This window comes from Psammomys obesus, unplaced genomic scaffold, assembly GCF_907164565.1.
Source record: "Psammomys obesus unplaced genomic scaffold, mPsaObe1.curated_primary_1811, whole genome shotgun sequence".
NCBI lineage: Eukaryota > Metazoa > Chordata > Mammalia > Rodentia > Muridae > Psammomys > Psammomys obesus.
In genome coordinates, this window is record NW_026596120.1 from 17,480,766 (window position 1) to 17,500,838 (window position 20,073).

The 20,073-nt window shown below is 44.8% G+C and overlaps 2 protein-coding genes and 1 non-coding gene across 5 annotated transcripts in view; all 3 read left to right on the forward strand.

Moving 5' to 3' along the window:
- Rhoa (ras homolog family member A) overlaps positions 1-13,333 on the forward strand; it is a 33,161-nt gene extending 19,828 nt beyond the window's left edge. For all 3 annotated transcript variants that reach the window (XM_055629797.1, XM_055629799.1, XM_055629798.1), the window contains 4 exons: positions 4,015-4,172; positions 5,725-5,845; positions 10,678-10,808; positions 12,084-13,333. In XM_055629797.1, coding sequence (XP_055485772.1) covers positions 4,017-4,172; positions 5,725-5,845; positions 10,678-10,808; positions 12,084-12,257 — 582 coding nt within the window. In that variant the 5' untranslated portion in view covers positions 4,015-4,016 and the 3' untranslated portion in view covers positions 12,258-13,333. The remainder of the gene's footprint in view (positions 1-4,014; positions 4,173-5,724; positions 5,846-10,677; positions 10,809-12,083) is intronic.
- LOC129693213 (small nucleolar RNA SNORA31) lies at positions 7,049-7,182 on the forward strand. The gene has a single exon (XR_008722838.1). It is a non-coding gene; the product is annotated as a small nucleolar RNA SNORA31 (small nucleolar RNA).
- A 1,232-nt stretch (positions 13,334-14,565) lies between the features above and the next one.
- On the forward strand, positions 14,566-15,610 carry Gpx1 (glutathione peroxidase 1). The gene is made up of 2 exons (XM_055629785.1): positions 14,566-14,853; positions 15,036-15,610. Exons 1-2 carry the CDS (start codon positions 14,608-14,610, stop codon positions 15,393-15,395), a joined length of 606 nt encoding a protein of 201 aa, XP_055485760.1. The 5' UTR covers positions 14,566-14,607; the 3' UTR covers positions 15,396-15,610.
- The last annotated feature ends 4,463 nt before the right edge of the window (positions 15,611-20,073 follow it).

Consider the following 20,073-nt stretch of genomic DNA (forward strand, 5'->3'; position numbering starts at 1 on the left):
TATCTATCTATCTATCTATCTATCTATCTATCTATCTATCTATCTATCTATCTATTATGTTTTTGCCTGCCTGCATGACTGTGTGAAGGTGCCACATCTTCTGGAACTGGAGTTATAGACAGTTGTGAGCTGCCATGTAGGTGCTGGAAATGAAAACTCAGGTCCTTTGGAAGAGCAACCAGAGCTCTTAACTGCTGAGTCATCTCTCGCCCCCTTGCTTTGTTCTAGAGAATGCCCTTCCCCCCTTAATAAACTGTCTCTATTTCTATTACTTTAATTTTTTTAAAGCAGATACGAAGGCCTATGACATTGCTCAGTGAGTAAAAGAGCTTGATATGTAAGCTTAATGACTGACCTGAGTTTGATTCCTAGAACCGATAATGAAAGGAAAAAATGGATTCCTGAAAGTTGTTTTGTTCTCTCAGCTCTATAGGCAAGCCACAGCACCACAGCATCCATGGGACCCTCTTCTCTGCCTCTGTCTGTCTGTCTCTGTCTCTGTCTCTCTCACACGCACACACACACACACACACACACACACACACACACACACAAGTACAATAACTATCCTGTTCCTATGGCTTCCCTCCAATCACATCTTTGCCCACAGGGCAATGCCAAAATGCCTGGCATTTAGAATCTTCTAAAATTTTAGCATAACCCACTTTTCTTCCCATTTCCCTTTTTTTATTTGAAAAAAATTTAAAAGCCACATTTACTCAATCATTTATTTGTTGTAGGGAGAACACACATCAGAGAACAGGTGGTGGGTGGTCAGGGAGCAACTTTCAGGAACTTTCTTTTCCTACCATGTGGATCTCAGGGATCAAACTCAGGTTGTTAGGCTTGGTAGCAGCTGCTCTTACTTGCTGAGCCATCTTGACAGGCAGGTCTTTCACATTTTTAAACCAAGCACTGTGCCTGCTAACTACCCTTGAACATTTCTAACTATCTCAGTGCCAAGAAATATCTTTTTTTTTATATTTTATTTATTTGATTTATTTTTATTTTATGTATATAAGTGTTCTATCTGCATTTACACCTGCCAGAAGAGGGAATCAGTTCACATTATAGATGGTTGTGAGCCACCATGTGGTTGCTGGGAATTGAACTCATGACCTTTGGAAGAAGCAGACAATGCTCTTAACCACTGAGCCATCTCTCCAGCCCCAAGAAATATCTTTACCAGAAACCTTTTCTTTTCCCAGAACGAAACACCCTATTTGTCCATCTGAGATATTCCTTTTTGTTCTAAAACCCATTTCTGGCCCTAAATCACCCTTTCCTAATTAGGGGTTGCCTCCAAGTGTCACCTTGGACCTCTTTTAATGTTTATATCATAAAACCATGTCTGAACTGGCCACAGTGGTGGCACATGCCTTCTTTAACCCCAGCACTAGGGAGGCAGAGTCAGGTGGATCACTTTGAATTTGAGGCCAGCTGGTCTACACAGTGACCTTGGGCCTGATTTACACTCATTGCTGAAGTCCTGAGTTCCTTCAGTGAAGGGAGCATACCCACATACCTCTTCCACCTGCAACTCTATATTCCAGTTGCATTCAGCATGGCATGAACATAATGAATGATACAGCACACAGAAAGAGCAGAATCGCAGGAAGGGCATTGATAAAACATTAGGCTCCTTCATAATCTATGATCGTCAAGACAGTGACTTTCCTGTGTTTGAGAAAGGGTCTCATTTTATCACCAACACTGGCCTGGAACTCACTATGTAGTAGAGGCTGACTTAGATCTCCCTGCCTCTATTTCCAAGTATGTTACCATCACTCTTGGCTTTGTAATGACTTTCTCACAGGACTCTTATATTTATAGTATTTACATTAAATATAACAAAAGAGAAAAATTTATGGAACAATAAAGAATCAGAAAAACTGGACTTGGGGATAGCTCAGTTGATATGGTAAAGTGTTGGCTTTGTAAGCACAGACCCTGACTTTGGTCTCTCCAGAACACATATTAAAAATGCCAGATGGTCCCAGGTAGTGGTGGTACAAGCCTTAAATCTCAGCACTCAGGGAGGCAGGGGCAGGCGGATCTCTAAGTTCAAGGCCAGCCTGGTCTGCAGAGCGAGTTCTAGGACAACCGAGGCGACCCGACCCAGAAAAACCCTGTCTTGAAAAACCAAAAGAAAAAGCCACTTGAGTGCAGAGGCAAGTAGACCTGAGTTTTGAGGTCAGTTTGGTTTGCAGAACAAGTTCTGGGACAGCCAATGCTACACAGAGAAACCCTGTCTCAAAAAACTGACAAATAACAAAAACAGAACAACCGCAACAAAACCCTGTGTAATCCCAGCACTAGAACTGTGGAGACAGGAAGATCCCTGAGGTGCACTAAACATTAATGTAGGAGACAAGCCTACTTGGTGTGTTCCAGCTCAATGAGAGATCCTGACTTTAAAAAAAGTAGACAGTGCTGGGAAATGATAATTGAGGCTATACTCTGATATGCACATGCATTTTCAGAGATGTGTGTCTGCACACATGCGCACACCTATGTGAACCAGAAAACTAAGCTTGCAACAACCTGTCACAAAACAAACAACAAAAAGGGTTTCAGTGTGAACTTGGCTGTGTGTCACATGCTTGGTATATCTCAGTGATATTCCTTTAAAGACATACTACTGAAGAGATTTTATTTCCTTGAAGCTTCTTCTGTCTTTGCCCTTAGAGATGTTCTACGAGATTTATAACACAGCTTCTCTCCCCTTTAGATTTGAAAAATACCATCCACAAAATATGATTTCTAACCTTTCCAAACCTATACCAATTTTTTTGTTGTTGTTTTGCCTTAATTCTAGTACTGGGAGCTCTGGGCCATATGCATACTAAACATGTACTTTGCACCAGTGAATTATAACTCATGACACATATATGTATACCATATGTATGTCAGGTACTCAAGGTCAGAAGAGGAACTGGTGTTATAGATGGTTGGTTATAAGGGATTGTGTGGATGCTGGGAATTGAACCTGGGACCTCTGCAAGAGCATCAAGTGCTCTTAACCACTGAAGAGTCTCTCCAGCCCCACTTTTTCACTTTATCAATCAGTCATTAACTTAGAGAATATCTCCCTTGTAACTTATTTGTTTCTTTCAGACAGGGTCTCTCTACAGAGCCCTGGTTGTACTAGACCACCCTGTGTGAACCAGGCTGGCCTTGAACTCACAGACATGTACCAGTGTGCTGGGATTAAAGGTGTGCACCACCATGGCAGGAACAGTTTATTTTCCATATGACAGTACTACTGTAAAAATCTGTCAGAAGCCAGGTACAGTGCACACTCCTGTAATCCTAGAGAGACAGAGGCAGGCGGATAGCGCTGTGAGTTCTAGGTCAGCCTGGTCTACAAAGAGAGTCCAGAATAGCCAAGGCTACAGTTGCTATCTTTTGACAGACTTTCTATGCAGGTGATCTAAACGACTGATTACATTATTTGTTGTTTTGGTTTTGGTTTGAAATAGGGTCTCACAGTGGAGCTCTGTCTCTTCTGGAACTTATTATGTAAACCAAGCTGGCCTTGAACTCACAGAGATTCACCTGCCTCTCCTTCCCAAGTGCTGGGCTTCATGACTGACTGACTTGCTTACTTACTTACTCCGTCCACGAGACTGGCCTCAAACTCCCATAGATCTACTGCTACCGTGCCCAGCCTATATCCTACATGATTACATTATCCATTCTGATAATTTGTGTTTGTTTGAGACAGAATCCATTCGCAGTAATCCTACTGCCTCAGCCCCTGTGGCTCTAGATAGAAGTAGCAAGAACAAATCTCTGTTTCATTTCTCATCTTATGGGGATGACTGTTATTCTTTAAGTATAGTTTTTGGTGTGTAGCTTTTGGGTACCAAATAGAACATTGTTCTAGAATTTTTAATTTGGGAGCACTAATAATGCCCCACCCTGCCCCCATGGCCACTCAAATGTGTCATGGTCTGAGGCTGCTTCCGGTTCTTACACATTCTAGATAATACCTTTTGTTTTATGTTTAAGTGATGGCTGCCATCAGGAAGAAACTGGTCATTGTTGGTGATGGAGCTTGTGGTAAGACCTGCTTACTCATAGTCTTCAGCAAGGACCAATTCCCAGAGGTTTATGTGCCCACGGTGTTTGAAAACTATGTGGCAGATATTGAAGTGGATGGAAAGCAGGTGAGTACAAGTTCCATAATAGCTGATGCCATTGTGTGTTACGGCCCTGTTTAAGTGAAGTAGGCTTTTTCTGTACATAGTGTAACAAAAATGTTAGGAACAGAAATCCATTTTCCCCTGTCACATTTCTTTTGGGATTTGAGTTGAATGTTGAGAAAGCTCAAAATTATATCTTTATTACTGTGGAAACAAAGCTAGCCTTGAATTAATGATTTTCTGGGTTCCATTTTGTTTATTTCTAAAACAGGGTCTCATGTGTTCAGGATTTTCTTTCCACAGCTTACTACATGGGTCCCAGTCCTTTGGAACAGCAACCAGGACTCTTAACTGCTGGACCATCTCTCCAGCCCCTCCTCTTGACATATTTGAGCCTGGATATTTTTTATCAACCAGGATCTTGCCCATAGGAAATTTATTGTCAAGACTGAGAATGTAGCTCAGTTGGTAGAGTTTTTTGTCTAGTACTCATGAGACCCTAGATTCTCTTCTAGCACTTCATGGGAGGAGCCAACCTAGTTTCGTGAAACTATGTCTCAAAAAAGAAAATAAGTAGCACTTTTAGTAATGGCATTTTTTTTTGTGCTGAATATCCTTTTTTATCCTTGAATATGAGAAAAGCTAAGAAAGTCCTATTCAGGCAGAACCATTCAGGAATAGGCCTGTGAAATAAGGGAGAGTAATATGAAAGGGGTTATCCACAGGTACTGTTTGCCACTGAAGGAGAAAAGTTACTTAGTCTTTGACTCAGAGTTTGACTTTCTTTCTTGGGTGTCCCTTTTCTTTCACATCATATTAATATAATAAACACTTTCGTAAAAATGACTTCCTTTATTTTTTTGAAATTATGTTACATTCTTTTTTCTTCCCTTCTCTCCTTCTAAACCAGTGTTTCTCAACCTTCCTAATGCTGCAACCCTTTAATATAGTTTCCTGAGTTGTGGTGGCCCCCAACCATAAAATTATTTTTTGCTTTTCATAACTATAATTATGCTACTATTCAAGAAATGTAATGCAAATATTTGATATGGAGGATATCTGATCTGTGATCCCTATGAAAGGGTTATTTGACCCCTAAAAGGGTTGCAAGTTACACATTGAGAACCACTGCTCTAAATCCTCCCAGATACTCCTTTTTGCTCTTCAAATTCATGACCTCTTCATTCGTGTGTGTGTGTGTGTGTGTTTCTAAATACATAAGTCCAACCTGTTCATTGTATAATGTTAACTTTTATGTATGTTTTCAGAGCTGACCATTTGGAGTTGCTAACTAGGTGGTATACTTTTTGTCCTTAGTTTTTTGTGTAGGATTTTATAAACTACAATGTTCTATTAACTGACATTTTTAATGATAGACTTTTTTCTGTTTATAAATTTGCTATTTTGATAAAACTTTTAAACACCCTGTGTTTGGATTTGATTGTCATAAAGATTATCAGCTGCTTTTACTAGTTTGGATAGTTGGATGGTCTGCTCTTTGAATGTGTGTAGCAAGCTTTTTTGAAAAGTGGGAGTAATATTCACATTGCCCTTCTGTGGTTTTCTCCTGTCACAGGTAGAGTTGGCTTTGTGGGACACAGCTGGGCAGGAAGATTATGATCGCTTGAGGCCTCTCTCCTATCCAGACACTGATGTTATACTGATGTGTTTCTCCATTGACAGCCCTGATAGTTTAGGTGAGTGACCCTGCTGGCTGGTTGGTGGTTACTATTTAGGTGGGAAAACACCTAGTTTCTTGGTTTCTTTCTGGTATCAGGTGGTTCAGAAATAGATACTTTCTTTCAGAAAGTGAATCAGTCATGCTGGGTGATAATGGTATACACCTTTAATCCCAGTACCTGGGAAGCAGAGGCAGGCAGATCTCTGTGAGTTTGAAGACAGCCTGGTCTAAAGAGATAGTTCAGGACAGCCAGGGCTGTTACACAGAGAAACCCTGTCTCAAAACAACAAAAAATGAATCATGGTACTCCAAGTTCTGGAACCTTGAGATTGGGGCATGGGCTTGTGGATTATTTCATTCTAGATCTCTTACGACTTGTGTGTGTTGGGGGTGGTGTTAATTCTTTAAAATATTCACATAGTGGGTCCTACTGAGATGGCTCAACAGGTAAAGGCATCTGTCACCAGGTGACATGTCTACATGACAAGAGAGAAGTAACTCTTGCAAGCTGTTCTCTGATGTACCATAGCAAATGTATGTCCACATGTACACACACTAGTAAATGTGATAGATTTTAAGTGTTTTCACTCACACTGGTAGAATTAAATCTGAGGGCTTCCCATATGCTTAGAAGTGCTCTGCCAGCTGGGCAGGGATTCCAGCACTTGGGAAGCAGAGGCAGGAGGATCTCTGTGAGTTTGAGGCCAGCCTGGTCTGCAGAGTGAGTTCCAGGACTGCCAAGGCTATACAAAGAAAGCTTGTCTAGAAAAACAAACGGGCTGGAGAGATGGCTCAGCAGTTAAGAGCACTGGGTGCTCTTCCAGAGGACCTGGCTTCAATTCCCAGCAGCCACATGGCACTTCACAACTGTCCAACTCCTGTTCCAGGGGATCTGACTCCCTTACACATACAGGCAAAACACCAATGTATAGAAAATAATAATATAAATGAATTATTAAAAAAAAAAAAAGAAAGAAAAATTAAGTCAAGATTAACTGTGTGGGGCTGGGAACACCTTTAATCCTGTGGGAGGCCGAGGCAGAAGGATTGTAGCAAGTTTGTGGCCAGCCTGGTTTATATAGTAACTTCTGGTCTAGCCATAACTACATGGTAAGATCCTTTATCAAAAAACTGAAAGAAAAGCTAATGTCACCCCAAAGCTGGACTTGGCCTTGAGTTTGTGTGGTGGGTAACCTGTTCAATCTCATGTCACAAGTTTGTGCATCTATTGACAGACCTGAAGCAGTTAACAGTCTGCTTCTAAGGTTTCTACTACAGATGCAAGAAAAAAGTGTCCTTGCGCTTTCTGTCTGTCTTATTGTGGCAGCCAAGATTGAATAAAGGAATACAGAGAAAAATGAAAGATTTATTCACTTCAGTAATAATCTTGTGAACAGCCAAGAGCCTGTTAAAGCAAAACCTAAAATTCTACTTTATACAAAAAATTGTTGGGAAATATCCCCTGTTCCATCTGGATGATTACACCTTGATAGTTTAAAGGTGACAGCTAGTTTAAAAAGCAGCCGCGGACCTAGGATGAAAGCCTGCGGTCGACAGCTTGCCTAGTTACATTAACGTCCTGAGCTGGAAGTAGAAGCAGGAAGGCCAAGTAGTTCAGGGTTACTCCCGTCCACATAGTAGGTCTGAGGCCAGTCTGGGGTCCTTAAGATGTTTCAAGAAAAAAACTGTGCATCTTTTAGTTTTGAACATGTTCTACCACTGAACATCTCTGTCTTGAAACACTGAAATCTTTGTGCACATTTCAGCACCATTGCTGCCTGACTTGTGACAATCAAGATTGCTTCTTGGAACCTCTGTCTCATTAGCAGTTGATCTGGAGTATACATTGTAGAGAGGTCCTAGGGTTAGAAAACTTCAGTGATGCTAAGAATTGAACTTGGGCCAGGGCCAGGCGGTGGTGGCACATGCCTTTAATCCCAGCATTAGGGAGGCCGAGGCAGATGTACCTCTGAGTTCCTGACCAACCTGGTCTGGTTTACAGAGTGATTCCAGGACATCCAGGGCTGTTACACAGAGAAACCCTGCCCTGAAAAACCAAAAATAAATAAATAAATAAATGAATGAATGAATGAATGAATGAATGAATGAATGAATGAATTAAACTCAAAGCCTTATAAATGCCATGCAATAGCAAACTTCTGTAAAAGAAATATTTAGTCTTTACTGCTATGTTTAAACTCATCTACTCGGGCTGGAGAGATGGCCCAACAGTTAAGAGCACTGACTGCTCTTCCAGAGGTCACGAGTTCAATTTCCAGCAACCACATGGTGGCTCACAACCATCTATAATGAGGTCTGGTGCCCTCTTCTGGCATACAGGCAGAACACTGTATATGTAATAAATAAAAAATTTAAAAAAACCAACTCACCTATTCATATCAAGCATCCATAGGACTAGAGAGAGTTCAGTCAGTAAACTACTTGGTGTACAAATATGAGGATCTGAGTTTGAGCCCCCAGCACCCATGTTAAAAGCCTAGCCAGACAGCATAATCCCAGCTGGGAAGATGGAGACAGGTGAATCCCTCAAGCTTACCGACTAGCCCAGCTGGTGAGCTCCAGTTCAGTGAGAGCCTGTCTCCAGCATAGTGATTGAGGATTATACATGTCAGCACCTGACCTACAAATGTGCCGTCCACAGAAATATGACAGCGGTTGATTTTGTTCTGATTTTGGTAAAGCTTTAAAGACTTTAGCTAGCTGGGCACGGTGGCACACATCTATAATCTCAGCATGTGGGAAAGCAGAGGCAGGAAGATTGCTGGTGGTGTGACTCCACTCTGGCTACACAGTAAGCCAGGCCAGCTTTTGCTATAACTATCTAACAAGACTCAAAAACAAGAGAACTGAGAAGGGTGTCTCACTAACTCCCTGAGTGCCCTGCATGAAAGGCAAAGGCAAGTGGATCTCTGTTGAGTTTAAGGCCAGCCTGGTTTACATAGTGCCAGGGCTATGTAAAGAGACCCTGCCTCGAAATAAATAGCTAATGAATGGCTGAGCGTGGTAGCACACACCTTTAATCCCAGCACTCAGGAGGCAGAAGCAGGTGGATCTCCTGAGTTCAAGGCAGCCTGTGAGTCCAGGACAGCTTTGACTGCACTGACAAACCCTGCCTCAAAAGTAAATCAACGAATCAATCAATCAACAAATAATTAGAATAAAAAGAATGGATGCATAAAAGAAGAGATACAGGATTCATTTGGAGGCTATGTCCCAGTTCTAGAGGCAGGGTAGGAGTGCAAATGGTGTGATTTCATATATTGTTACTCAGCAAACTATTAATGAGCCAACTACTAATAGAACTTCTAGGTAAGAGGAAGCAGAAAGGCTAGAGTGGGTAGTAAATAAAGAAGCAACAGGAACAAAGCATTACAGATAGTATTTATGGAGGTGGGCCATAGCAGTGTGCTACATTAGAAAGTTACTCGGGCTGGAAAGATGGCTGTGTGATAACAGGACCTGGGTTTGGTGCCCACACCCACATATGGCTCATACCCATAGGCGTTTATGTAGTGCTCATAATTGCAGGCAAAACACTCATACAATTGTCTTTTCTTAAGTATAATGAACAAAACATTGTGTGGTGGTGCACATCTGTAATCTTAGCACTTGGAGGTAGAGGCAGAGGGATCTCTGAGTTTTTGGTCAGGTTACATCGTTTTTCTAGGACAGCCAGAGTTACATACTAAGGCCTTATTTCAAAAAGGAAAACAAAAGTAATAAGCTTATGAGGCTGAGACAGGAGTATTGCTGTGAGTATAAGGCCAACTTGGGCTACATTTAAAAGTTCCTGTCCTATATTATAATGCCCATTGCAAAATTCTTATATGCTAATAAAGTGAGAGTAATGTGGAGTCGTGTTAGTAGCACAGAACTGGAACTTGGTACAGACACTTTTGAGTCTAAGACCATCTTGAAGTAAAGAACAAGGTCACTGCCCAAAAAACAGACCGGGGAGATGTAGTGGGCATGCTCCTGTTCCTAGCTATCGCTTGGGTAGTCTCCAGAATCAGGAGGATCGGCAGTCTGAAACAAGCCTAGGCGATGAGAATGTCTCTTACACACAGACACACAAATCAAGAGGTTTTGGAAGCTTTGGGCAAGAGAGAGATTATGCTGTGGAACCAAGAAAGCAACCTAGAAAGAGAACATGGCCAGACCAATGGTGAGCTATTCTCTGTGGGACAGAGTCCAAAGCTCTTATTAGAGTCCCACCCGAGAACCTCAGCACTGGGTGAAGGGGCCGATAGAGGCTGGCGCTGTTTAATGTTTGTAGAGTGGAAGTTAGAGTTCGCTTTTTCTTTGTTTTGTTTTGGAGACGAGATTTCTTTGTGTGGCCCTGCCTGCCCTAGAACTCACTCTGTAGACCAGGCTAGCCTCAAACTCAGAGATTCTCCTGCCTCTACCTCCTAAGCACTGGGATTATAGGTGTACACTGCCACTTCCCATCTGATTTTGCATTTTTTTTTTAATTTTGAAATTTAATGGATTATTTTCATTATATGGGACCCCAAATAGTTTTTACAGGGTGTATGTGTGTGCACACTCGTGCCCTCACGTGTGCGTTCGTGCGTGTGTACGTGCATGTACATGCATTTCACACATGAAGGTCAGAAGACAATAAGCAAGAAACAGCTCTCATTTGCCACATGGGTTCCAGGGATCAGACTTAGTGGCAGGCACTGTACCTGCTGAGTCACTTTGCCTGCCCCAATGTGCTTTTGAAACAACAGAGGAAAAGCAACTGGCTTTCTCAGAGTCCTTCAGAATGGGATTATATAATATGTCCTCAAATTCTGTGTGTATTTTTTTTTTTTTTTCTTTTAGAAAACATCCCAGAAAAATGGACTCCAGAAGTTAAGCATTTCTGTCCAAATGTGCCCATCATCCTGGTTGGAAACAAGAAGGATCTTCGGAATGATGAGCACACAAGACGGGAGTTAGCCAAAATGAAACAGGTATGGTATGGGGGCAGGGGGAGCTAGAGCTCTGTTTTACACACACAGAGACACAGGGGTGCCTGTGCACATGGGGGCAGGGTGGCTTAAGGCAGGATCTCACTATATAGCCTTGATTAGGCTGGCTTCAAAATCAAAGAGATTTTTCATCTGAGTGTTGAGTTTAAAGGCATGAACCACCATACCTAGCTTCCTTGTAGTAGTCTTAAACTTTGTCTCCCAGAAGAAACCCTCACAAACCTTATTGTTTAGAATCCCTGAAGTCCTTCTCTGCTCACCTGCCATTTCTTGGCTGGGTCTGACGGAGGGAGAGGCTTCTTATTCTCTGAGATGAGCTGTGTCTTAGGAGTTAGCCTTGAACATAAGGATGCCACCTGGAGAGAAACCATCCTAGCAGTAGTTACTGTTTCAGATGCAGAGATTTTCCTCTCCAGCAGGTACAGGGTTGGGAAATCTTAAAGGTGGTCCTTAGTCTAGACAGAAGGTCCAAATTCCTTTAATAAATAAACTTTGACCTTTGAGATACCAGGTGCTCTAATGTCAGGCCTTCTCCAGTGAAGGAGGAGTATAAGGCCTTTAACCCAGAGAAGCCCAGGTGTCCCTCAGTGTCAGCAACTGGCACTATGGCCGTTCACAGGCGCTTATTCCTCTGTGAACCTAGATACAGGCAGAGTACTTTTATTAGCTAACCTGCTGCTCCCTTGCACTGTACTCAACCAATTCTTCTTGGACTGGGAATATAGCTCGAGGTTGTGGGTTTAATCACTAGCACCATTATAACAAAAAAAGCTGCAGAACCAAACAGCTTGCCCCGGATTCCTTCCTTAATCTTCCAGAGTTTGTCTGACCTTTTCTCTCTGTGTACAAAGACAATAGGTTTAATAGACAGTCTCAGAATTTTAGAAAAGAGCTTAAATCTGGGTTGGTTTAAGTCAAGAGTGGTGGCATGTACCTGTAGTCCCCGCAGGTTAGGAGGTTGAGGCCCGAGAACCACCGTGTGGTCGTCCTCAGGAACGTATCGGGCCTAGTCCAGACAAAACAGCTGAAAGAGAAATCTTGAGGTGAGAAGATTTAGGCTGGGTGATGGTGGCTCACAACTTTAATTTCATGCTCAGGAGGCAGAAGCAGGCAGATCTCTGAGTTCAAAGCCAGCCTGGTCTGCAGCGTGAGATCCAGGACATCGAGGGCCGCACAAAGAGAAAAATTCTGTCTGGAAAAACCAGAAAAAAAAAGAAAAAGTAAGACTTGGCTGAAGCACTCTTCTCTCTTTACTAGGAGCCGGTAAAACCTGAAGAAGGCAGAGATATGGCAAACAGGATTGGCGCTTTTGGGTACATGGAGTGTTCAGCAAAGACCAAAGATGGAGTGAGGGAGGTTTTTGAGATGGCCACGAGAGCTGCTCTGCAAGCCAGACGTGGGAAGAAAAAGTCTGGGTGCCTCATCTTGTGAAGCCTTGTGAAGCACAGCCTCATGCGGTTAATTTGAAGTGCTGTTTATTAATCTTAGTGTATGATTACTGGCCTTTTCATTTATCTATAATTTACCTAAGATTACAAATCAAAAGTCATCTTGCTACCAGTATTTAGAAGCCAACCATGATTATTAATGATGTCCAACCTGTCCGACCAGCCAGGGTCTTTTCTGACACCGCTCTAACAGCCCTCTCTGCACTCCACCTGACACCAGGCGCTAATTCAAAGAATCTCTTGACTTCTTGCTTCTTTCTAGAAAGAGAAACAGTTGGTAACTTTTGTGAATTAGGCTGTAACTACTTTATAACTAACATGCCCTACCTATCATCTGTCAGCCGCAAGGCACTCTGGTGAGTCACTTCAGAGTTTACTCCTTAACAGATTCCGTTGGCAGAGTTCTGGGGTGGGCAGCCAGTTTTTTGAAAACTTGCTCAGCCAGAAAGCCCCAAGTCCACACAGCTGTGGCAGAGTTACAGTTCTGTGGTCTCATGTTAGTTACCTTATAGTTACTGTGTAATTAGTGCCACTTAATGTATGTTACCAAAAATAAATATATCTACCCCAGACTAGATGTAGTATTTTTTGTATAATTGGATTTCCTAATACAATATTTGTCATTCCCACAGAAAGTGTATTGCTTTTTTTTTTTTTTTTTTTTTTTTTTTTTTTTAAAGAAAGTGTATTTGGAAATAAAGTCAGATGGAAAATTCATTTTTAAAATTCCCATTTTGTCACTTTCTCTGATAAAATATGGCCATATTTCCCCTATGTATCCCAGTACCCCTTTCCAGACTGGACTAAGTAAATAGGAATTTGGTTTCACGCCTGAGGCAGGTAGACCTTGGAGGTGGCATAGCCTTTCTCACCTGGACTGCAGGGTCTGGCTCTAAGTCACAGTGCTCCTTTTTCCACACTGTATCCAAGCTGCCTCCCAGAGGAGCCACCAGTTCTTATGGGTGGCAAGGGGGGGTTTTCTCTTCTCTCCAGCTGACTAAACTTTTTTTCTGTACCAGTTAATTTTTCCAACTAATAGAATAAAGGCAGTTTTCTAAACTTCCTGTATCCTGGTGTGTGTTTTGCTTCCAATAGGGCTAGGGGCTGGGACATGGAAAGACTTAGCCACGATGACTAATCCCTCCGTGGAGAGAGGTTCCTTTTTGGATGGTACCAGCTCCTCCCCCTCCCATACTCCTCTACACTAACCTGGCTCCTCCCAAGAACATGGAAGTAATTATCCTGTGACACATTCAAATGTAAAAAGTGGAGTGGAACGCCCTGTAGTGAGACTAAGGGGAGCTAGAGCCACAGCGATAATTCACTGGTTCAGGGTCCTGAGAAGAGCTGGCTGGGCCTCTGAATCCCTTATCCTTGCTATACGGTTTTCCACCTTTACTAAACAGCTAAGAGAACTTGCCCTTGACAGGGCTGTCTGCAGTGCTATGAAAACCACAACACAGGGCCGGGCATGGGTGGGGCACTCCATTAGCCCAGCACTCAGGAAGTAGAGACTGGACTATCTCTTGAGTTCTAGCCATCCTGATGTACAGAGCAAGTTCCAGGACAGCCAGGGCTACATGGAGAAGAAACCTTGTCTGGAGGAACCCTTACCTTGTACCCCCTCCTTCCACACACCCAAAAACCCACTGCACTTGAGGCAGAAACAGGCAGATCTCTGAGCTCTGGGCCATCCAGGGCTCTGTAGAGACCTTATCTCACAAAAACAGAACACCACACACCTAACGTGCTGAGTGAGTAATGGCCATGCCTGGGTTCAATCCCCAAATTCTCAAACAGTGCAAGGAGAGAAGTAACCCTAGCCACTTCCACGTGCATTCCCCCCACAGTACAGTTTAATTGCACAGTCAGTGTAATTAAACTTTTTCCGTTTTTAAAGCCCTATAACACCTTATGACGTGTTCTCTGAGGGTGAAGTTGCACAGTGTAAGGGAGCTGTTCGTGAACCGCTTCAGCCGTTGTTCTCGCCAGCGGCCAGCTTCGTAGGCGCAACCCTAGACTAATTAAGAAACGTCTGAGTAAGCCGGCGCTGGAGCATCCCGGCCTTGGCGGGAGCCTAAGCGGTTGCTCCCAGCCCAGCGCCGCACTCCCTGGGCTAGACCAGACCCGCCCTGGCCTCCGCCAGGCTTCAGCGGGGCCGCACCCTCTCGCCCGTTTCTAGACTGGGGGAGGGTAGAGGCCGGATAAGGCGGGACCCTGAGACCTGGAGCGGGCAGCGGAGCCGGAAAAAAGCGGGGGCCACGTGACCTCAGCTCCGGCTAAAAGGAGGCGCTGGGCGCCGCTCTCGCCAGTCTGCATCGCGCTCCTGCAGGATGTGCGCGGCTCGGCTCTCCGCGGCGGCGCAGTCCACCGTGTTCGCCTTCTCCGCGCGCCCGCTGGCGGGCGGGGAGCCCGTGAGCCTGGGCTCCCTGCGGGGCAAGGTGCTGCTCATCGAGAACGTCGCCTCCCTCTGAGGCACCACCACCCGGGACTACACCGAGATGAATGACCTGCAGAGACGCCTGGGGCCTCGCGGCCTGATGGTGCTCGGTTTCCCGTGCAACCAGTTCGGACATCAGGTGTGCCGGGCGGGTGGGCGGCGCTGGGCCCCGGGCTCCCCGAGGCGGGACAGCCTCCCGCGGAATTCAGGCCTGGCCTGGGGGTGCAGGGAGGGCAGCCTCCTGGTGACTCAGCTGTGGTTCCAGCCAGGAGGCCCACGCTCCGTGAAGTCCCGGGCCGTAAACGCCTTTGTCTTCCCTAGGAGAATGCCAAGAACGAAGAGATTTTGAACACCCTCAAGTATGTCCGACCGGGTGGTGGGTTCGAGCCCAACTTCACATTGTTTGAGAAGTGCGAAGTGAACGGTGAGAAGGCGCACCCGCTCTTCACCTTCCTGCGGGAGGCCTTGCCGGCGCCCAGCGACGACCCCACTGCGCTCATGACCGACCCCAAGTACATCATCTGGTCCCCGGTGTGCCGCAACGACATTGCCTGGAACTTCGAGAAGTTCTTGGTGGGCCGCGACGGAGTCCCGGTGCGCAGGTACAGCCGCCGCTTCCGCACCATCGACATCGAACCCGACATAGAAGCGCTGCTGTCCCAGCAGACGGGCGGCCCCTAGGGCCTTCTGGTGTCCGGGCTTGGTGGTCTCTGGCTGCACGCTGGGGGGAGGTTCTTCCATGATGGTGTTTCCTCTAAATTTGCATGGAGAAACACCTGATTTTTTTTTAGGAAAATCCCCTCAGATGGGCGCTGGTCTTGCCCATTCCCGGTGCCTTTCTGCCTAAACAAAGGCAGTTTCGCCACTAATAAAGAGCTGAATGTCAAAGAACTGTATGCGTGTCCCGTGTCAATGTCACTTTTTGGGTAACCTCATTGTCGGGGATAAGGAAATTAGTCCCCAAGTCTAAACTTCCCTTTTGATTGCATCTTGTCTTTTCCTTTCTCCCTCTCCCACGACACGCTTAAGGGTGGCGCTTGAGTCCCTGTTCCAGAGAGCCCTTACTCCAAAAAGAGGAAGACAGCAGGCAAGGGCTGACTGCCTAATGGTTAGGGCCGCACATTTAGGCGTAGGCTCGGACGTATCTTAAAGATCAGCTGCTGCTGCTCGTATCCCACCCCTCTAGTATCGAAAGACACAGCGGGAACTGTTTCTTTATCACAGTCTCCTGGGGACTCTGCAGTAAACAGGTTCCGCTTTGTCTTAGGAACATGAACCCAGAGGCTTGTGGGTAGTATGACGCAATCTGTACCGTGGACCAGAGGTTATTGCCATCCTGGCATGTGTCCCTAATTGGTGGCTTTAAGGGCCTTCTGACCCCTGAACCAACTCAAAAACACATCCTCTGGTTCTAAACAAAAGTGTGTGTGTGTGTGTGTGTGTGTGTGTGTGTGTGTGTGTGTGTGCGCGTGTGCGCGCGCGCGCATGTGGGGACTAAGCCTAGGGCCTCACACATACATAATTCTCAGCACTGAGCCATCTCCTCAGACTGTATAGCCGACGGTGTCCCCCAACTCCTAGCAATTCCGTCTCTGTCTCCTGGTCTTAGCACTGGCTGTCCTGTCACAGCAGCCTCCTACCCTCACCGACTGGGATTACATGTGAGAAGCCACTGTGCCCCAAAGTGTGTGTGTGTGGGAACCAGGACTATCCTCAAACTCCCGATCCACCTGCCAGGCCATTTCCTAAGTGCTGGAATTATGGACATGGACCAATATGCCTCTATTCCAACATGTACACACAAAAATATACATATACTGTAAAACACAAAACAGTTTCATTATGTAGCCCTGGCTGTCCTGAACACATGATATAGACCAGGCTGGCCTTGAACTCACAGATCTATCTGCCTCTGCCTCCAAAGTGCTGAGATTAAGGGAAACTTTTCAAAGCAATTTTAAAAGCATGTTCTAATGTTCTTAATTTTTTTTTTTTTTAAACATACAGTCCCAGAAAGTCTGCTCTTGTCAGTGACCTTCCATTCAGACTGAAGAGGTTTTCCACTCCAAGTCTCTCCTCAGGGTGCTGAACCCCTCTCCAGTTAGGGATGGGAACCCAGGGCTTTGCAGACTCCAGCCTTTTCCCTCACGCTGTGTGATGACTCATCCTCTGTTTTTCCCTCTCAGTTAATGGTTGGGCTGCCAGGACAGGGAGTTTCTAGGCACCTAACCTTGCTGATCCTGGGCGGGGAGTGTTCCTCCTCAGACTCCAGGCAGCAGCCTAACTCAAAGGAAATTTCCAACCCCGTCTTCTTCAGAGACACTCAGAATAATGCCCACTACCACTTCAGCATTTTCCCAAGAGGTCAAACACCTCCCCTCAACACATACACATGCACACACGTACTTGAGAAACAAACAAAAAAACAAAACACCATTCAACCCTGTAACTGCCTCTGGCTCTGTCCTGTACCCCAGCAAACCTCCTGATTTCAGCAGTTCAAACAAGCGAGACTAGGAATCACATTGAGCCTGTCTCCGGTCGACATGATGGCAGGATACTGTTTGCTCTGGGAACTTGAAGCAGCATTAGGCCACAGACCTTCCAATAAGCCAATGGGCCCTGTGTTTACTTAACTAGGGTCAGAAAAACCTCCATTTTTAACAATTCTAGCAAAAGCACTGTTTTAAAGTGACTGATAGAACGAAGTCAGATACTTCTGGCACAATTAGCCTTTGATCATATGACTTCCTTCTCCCCCAGTGTAGTTTCCCAATTTTTTCACTTCTATAAAGATTAGGTTCCCCCTATTCTGTTGGTTCTGGGGACATGCACTACTTCCTTCAAACTACCATAAATGGTGTAGAGGAAACCACTAAAAAAAGAAGAGGGAAGCTGCCATCCTCTAATGTAGGTTCTGAGCTAATGTCAGCAGTGGCTTTCTTTTTCCATAAATAACAAGATTAACGGTAATGTTTTGCAATCTGTAGCATTTCTTTCATAACATTTAAAAATGTTTCTCTCGTTCTGTGGTACCAGAGACGGAGCCCAGGACTTTATGCATCCAAGGCAAGTACTCTGCCATTGAACTACACCCCAGCCTCTTTCCCGTCTTTGTTTTTTGAGACAGGGTCTCATTCTGTAGCACAGGCTAGCTATGTAGCTCAGGATGGATTTGAATTCCTGATAATTCCCCTGTCTAGGCCCCCCTCCTTCCATAACTGGGCACTCATTACCACTTTTAGATTCATCTTAGGGGTGTGTGTGTGTGTGTGAGAGAGAGAGAGAGAGAGAGACACAGACAGACAGACAGACTGGGGATTGAAGCCAGGGCTTTCAGCAAGTTTGGTGCTGTTCCAGGGAACGGCATCATCAGTATTTTTGAGAAAGGGTCTTATTAAATTGCCCAGGCTGACCTTGAATTGACTCTGTAGCTCAGGCTTCGTTTGAACTTTTGATCCTTTTCTTTTAGCTTTGTGAGTATCAGATATCACAGGCCAAGGTGTAACATTCTCAAAGCACTTTATTTTTATTTTAAAAAAGACCTTGCTGGGTGGGGTGGCTCATGCCTGTAATCTCAGCACTCAGGGAGGCAAAGGCAGGTGGATCTCTGTAAGTTCGAGGCCAACCTGGTCTACAAAGTGAGTCCAGTACAGCCAAGGCTATACAGAAAAACCCTGTCTAGAAAAACAAAAAAGAATTTTTTGTCTGTATGAGATTTATCTTGTTTCATTTATTTTTCATGTGTCTGAGCGTTTTTCCTGAATGCATGATGAATGCATGAGCATGCCTGCTATCCATGGAACCCAGAAGACAGTTCTGGGATTCCTTGGATTGGAGTTGTGAGCCTTGATGTGGATGGGAGGAAGCAAACCCAGCTCCTCAAAACAGGTGCCCCTAAAGGTTAAGCCAGACCCTCCCTTCAAAGAACTTTCATAGAAGAGACCATCAGGGGTGATCTCTCAGATACAGTACAGAGTCACCACGTGGTACAATGTTTTCCATTTATTTATTTTTATACTTTTATTTTGTTGAGAGAGGATCGCCTGTGACCCAGACTGGCCTCAAGCTTACTCCATACCTTTAACTCCTGATCCTTCCGCCTCCATTCTTCAACAGTAGGATTACAGGAAACATTGTTTATTTTTTTCCTTTATATTGTGTTACATTTTATTCATTTGTTATATGTGTGAAGGTCAGACGACCATGCGGGTTTCCTGGATCAAGCTCAGGTCATCGGGCTTGCAGTAAGGCCCCTTTACTTGCTGAGCTCTTTTTCCTCAGCGCTCCTCCCCTTAAATTACGTTTCAATGAATTCATTTTTTGTGTGTTTGTGTGTGTAGGTCAGAGGACAGTTCTCCCTGCAGTCGATTTGGAGTCAGCCCTCTCTTTCCACCGGGTGAGTCCCCAGGATGGACGAAGGTCACCAAGCTTGGCAGCAGATCAGAGCCAACACCTTTCGGACTCCTGGCTCCGCCCCCCTCCATTCCCTCACCCCCTTCAAGGTCTGTTTAAGGTCAAGGCTGTTTAAATACACATTTAACTCTTCCCAAAGCCTCTGCCACCATGCTGAGATAGATGTCCCTCGGAGAGCAAATTACGTCAAGGAGTTAAAACCACAACACAAAAACAGTCTTCTCAAATGACCTACTTTACCTTCTCTGGATGGTTCCCCTTCCAGCACCCCAGCACTAATCTGTTTCTTCTCCCAAAGCTGCCGTAATTAGTTCCTAATGGGTCTAGTCCTGGAAGCGGCTCAGTGCTGAGAAACACCCTCAGGCATTTTCCTTTAGCTCCCAAACCTCCAATGGCTGCCTGTCCTTAAGCTACAGGTCCCTGCCAGCTTCCTTTCTGGCTTTAGATCTCCGTAAGCTATTTTAATAGTTAGAGCTCAGCTCTTTGGCCCAATCCCCACCCTGACCCTGGATTTCATATTTCAGAAAAATTCCCTCATATCTATGCTTCCTTGCAACAGTTCCTTTGGGACCATACTCAAAATGCTACTTAAGTCAAAGGCTTCCTTTTTTAAATTTTGTCTGGCATTCCTACAGCCATTGGTTTACACCCTTTAATGACTCTTACCACACACTGTCTCCCACTGGAGTGGTTTGTGAATGTATGAAAGACTTTTGTTTTGTTTTTTTCTTTTTAAGATTTATTTTTTTATTCATGTGTATGTGTGTCTGCTCCTCTGGGTAGGTGCCCATGGAGGCCAGGGGGGGGCATTAGATTCTCTGGAGCTGTAGTTGCAAGCAGTTGTGAGATGTCCGACTTGGGTGCCTGCTGGGAATCAGGGTTCTCTGGGTAGGCAAAAGTACTCTTTACTCTGAGTCATCTTTTCACCTCTTGTTTTGAGACA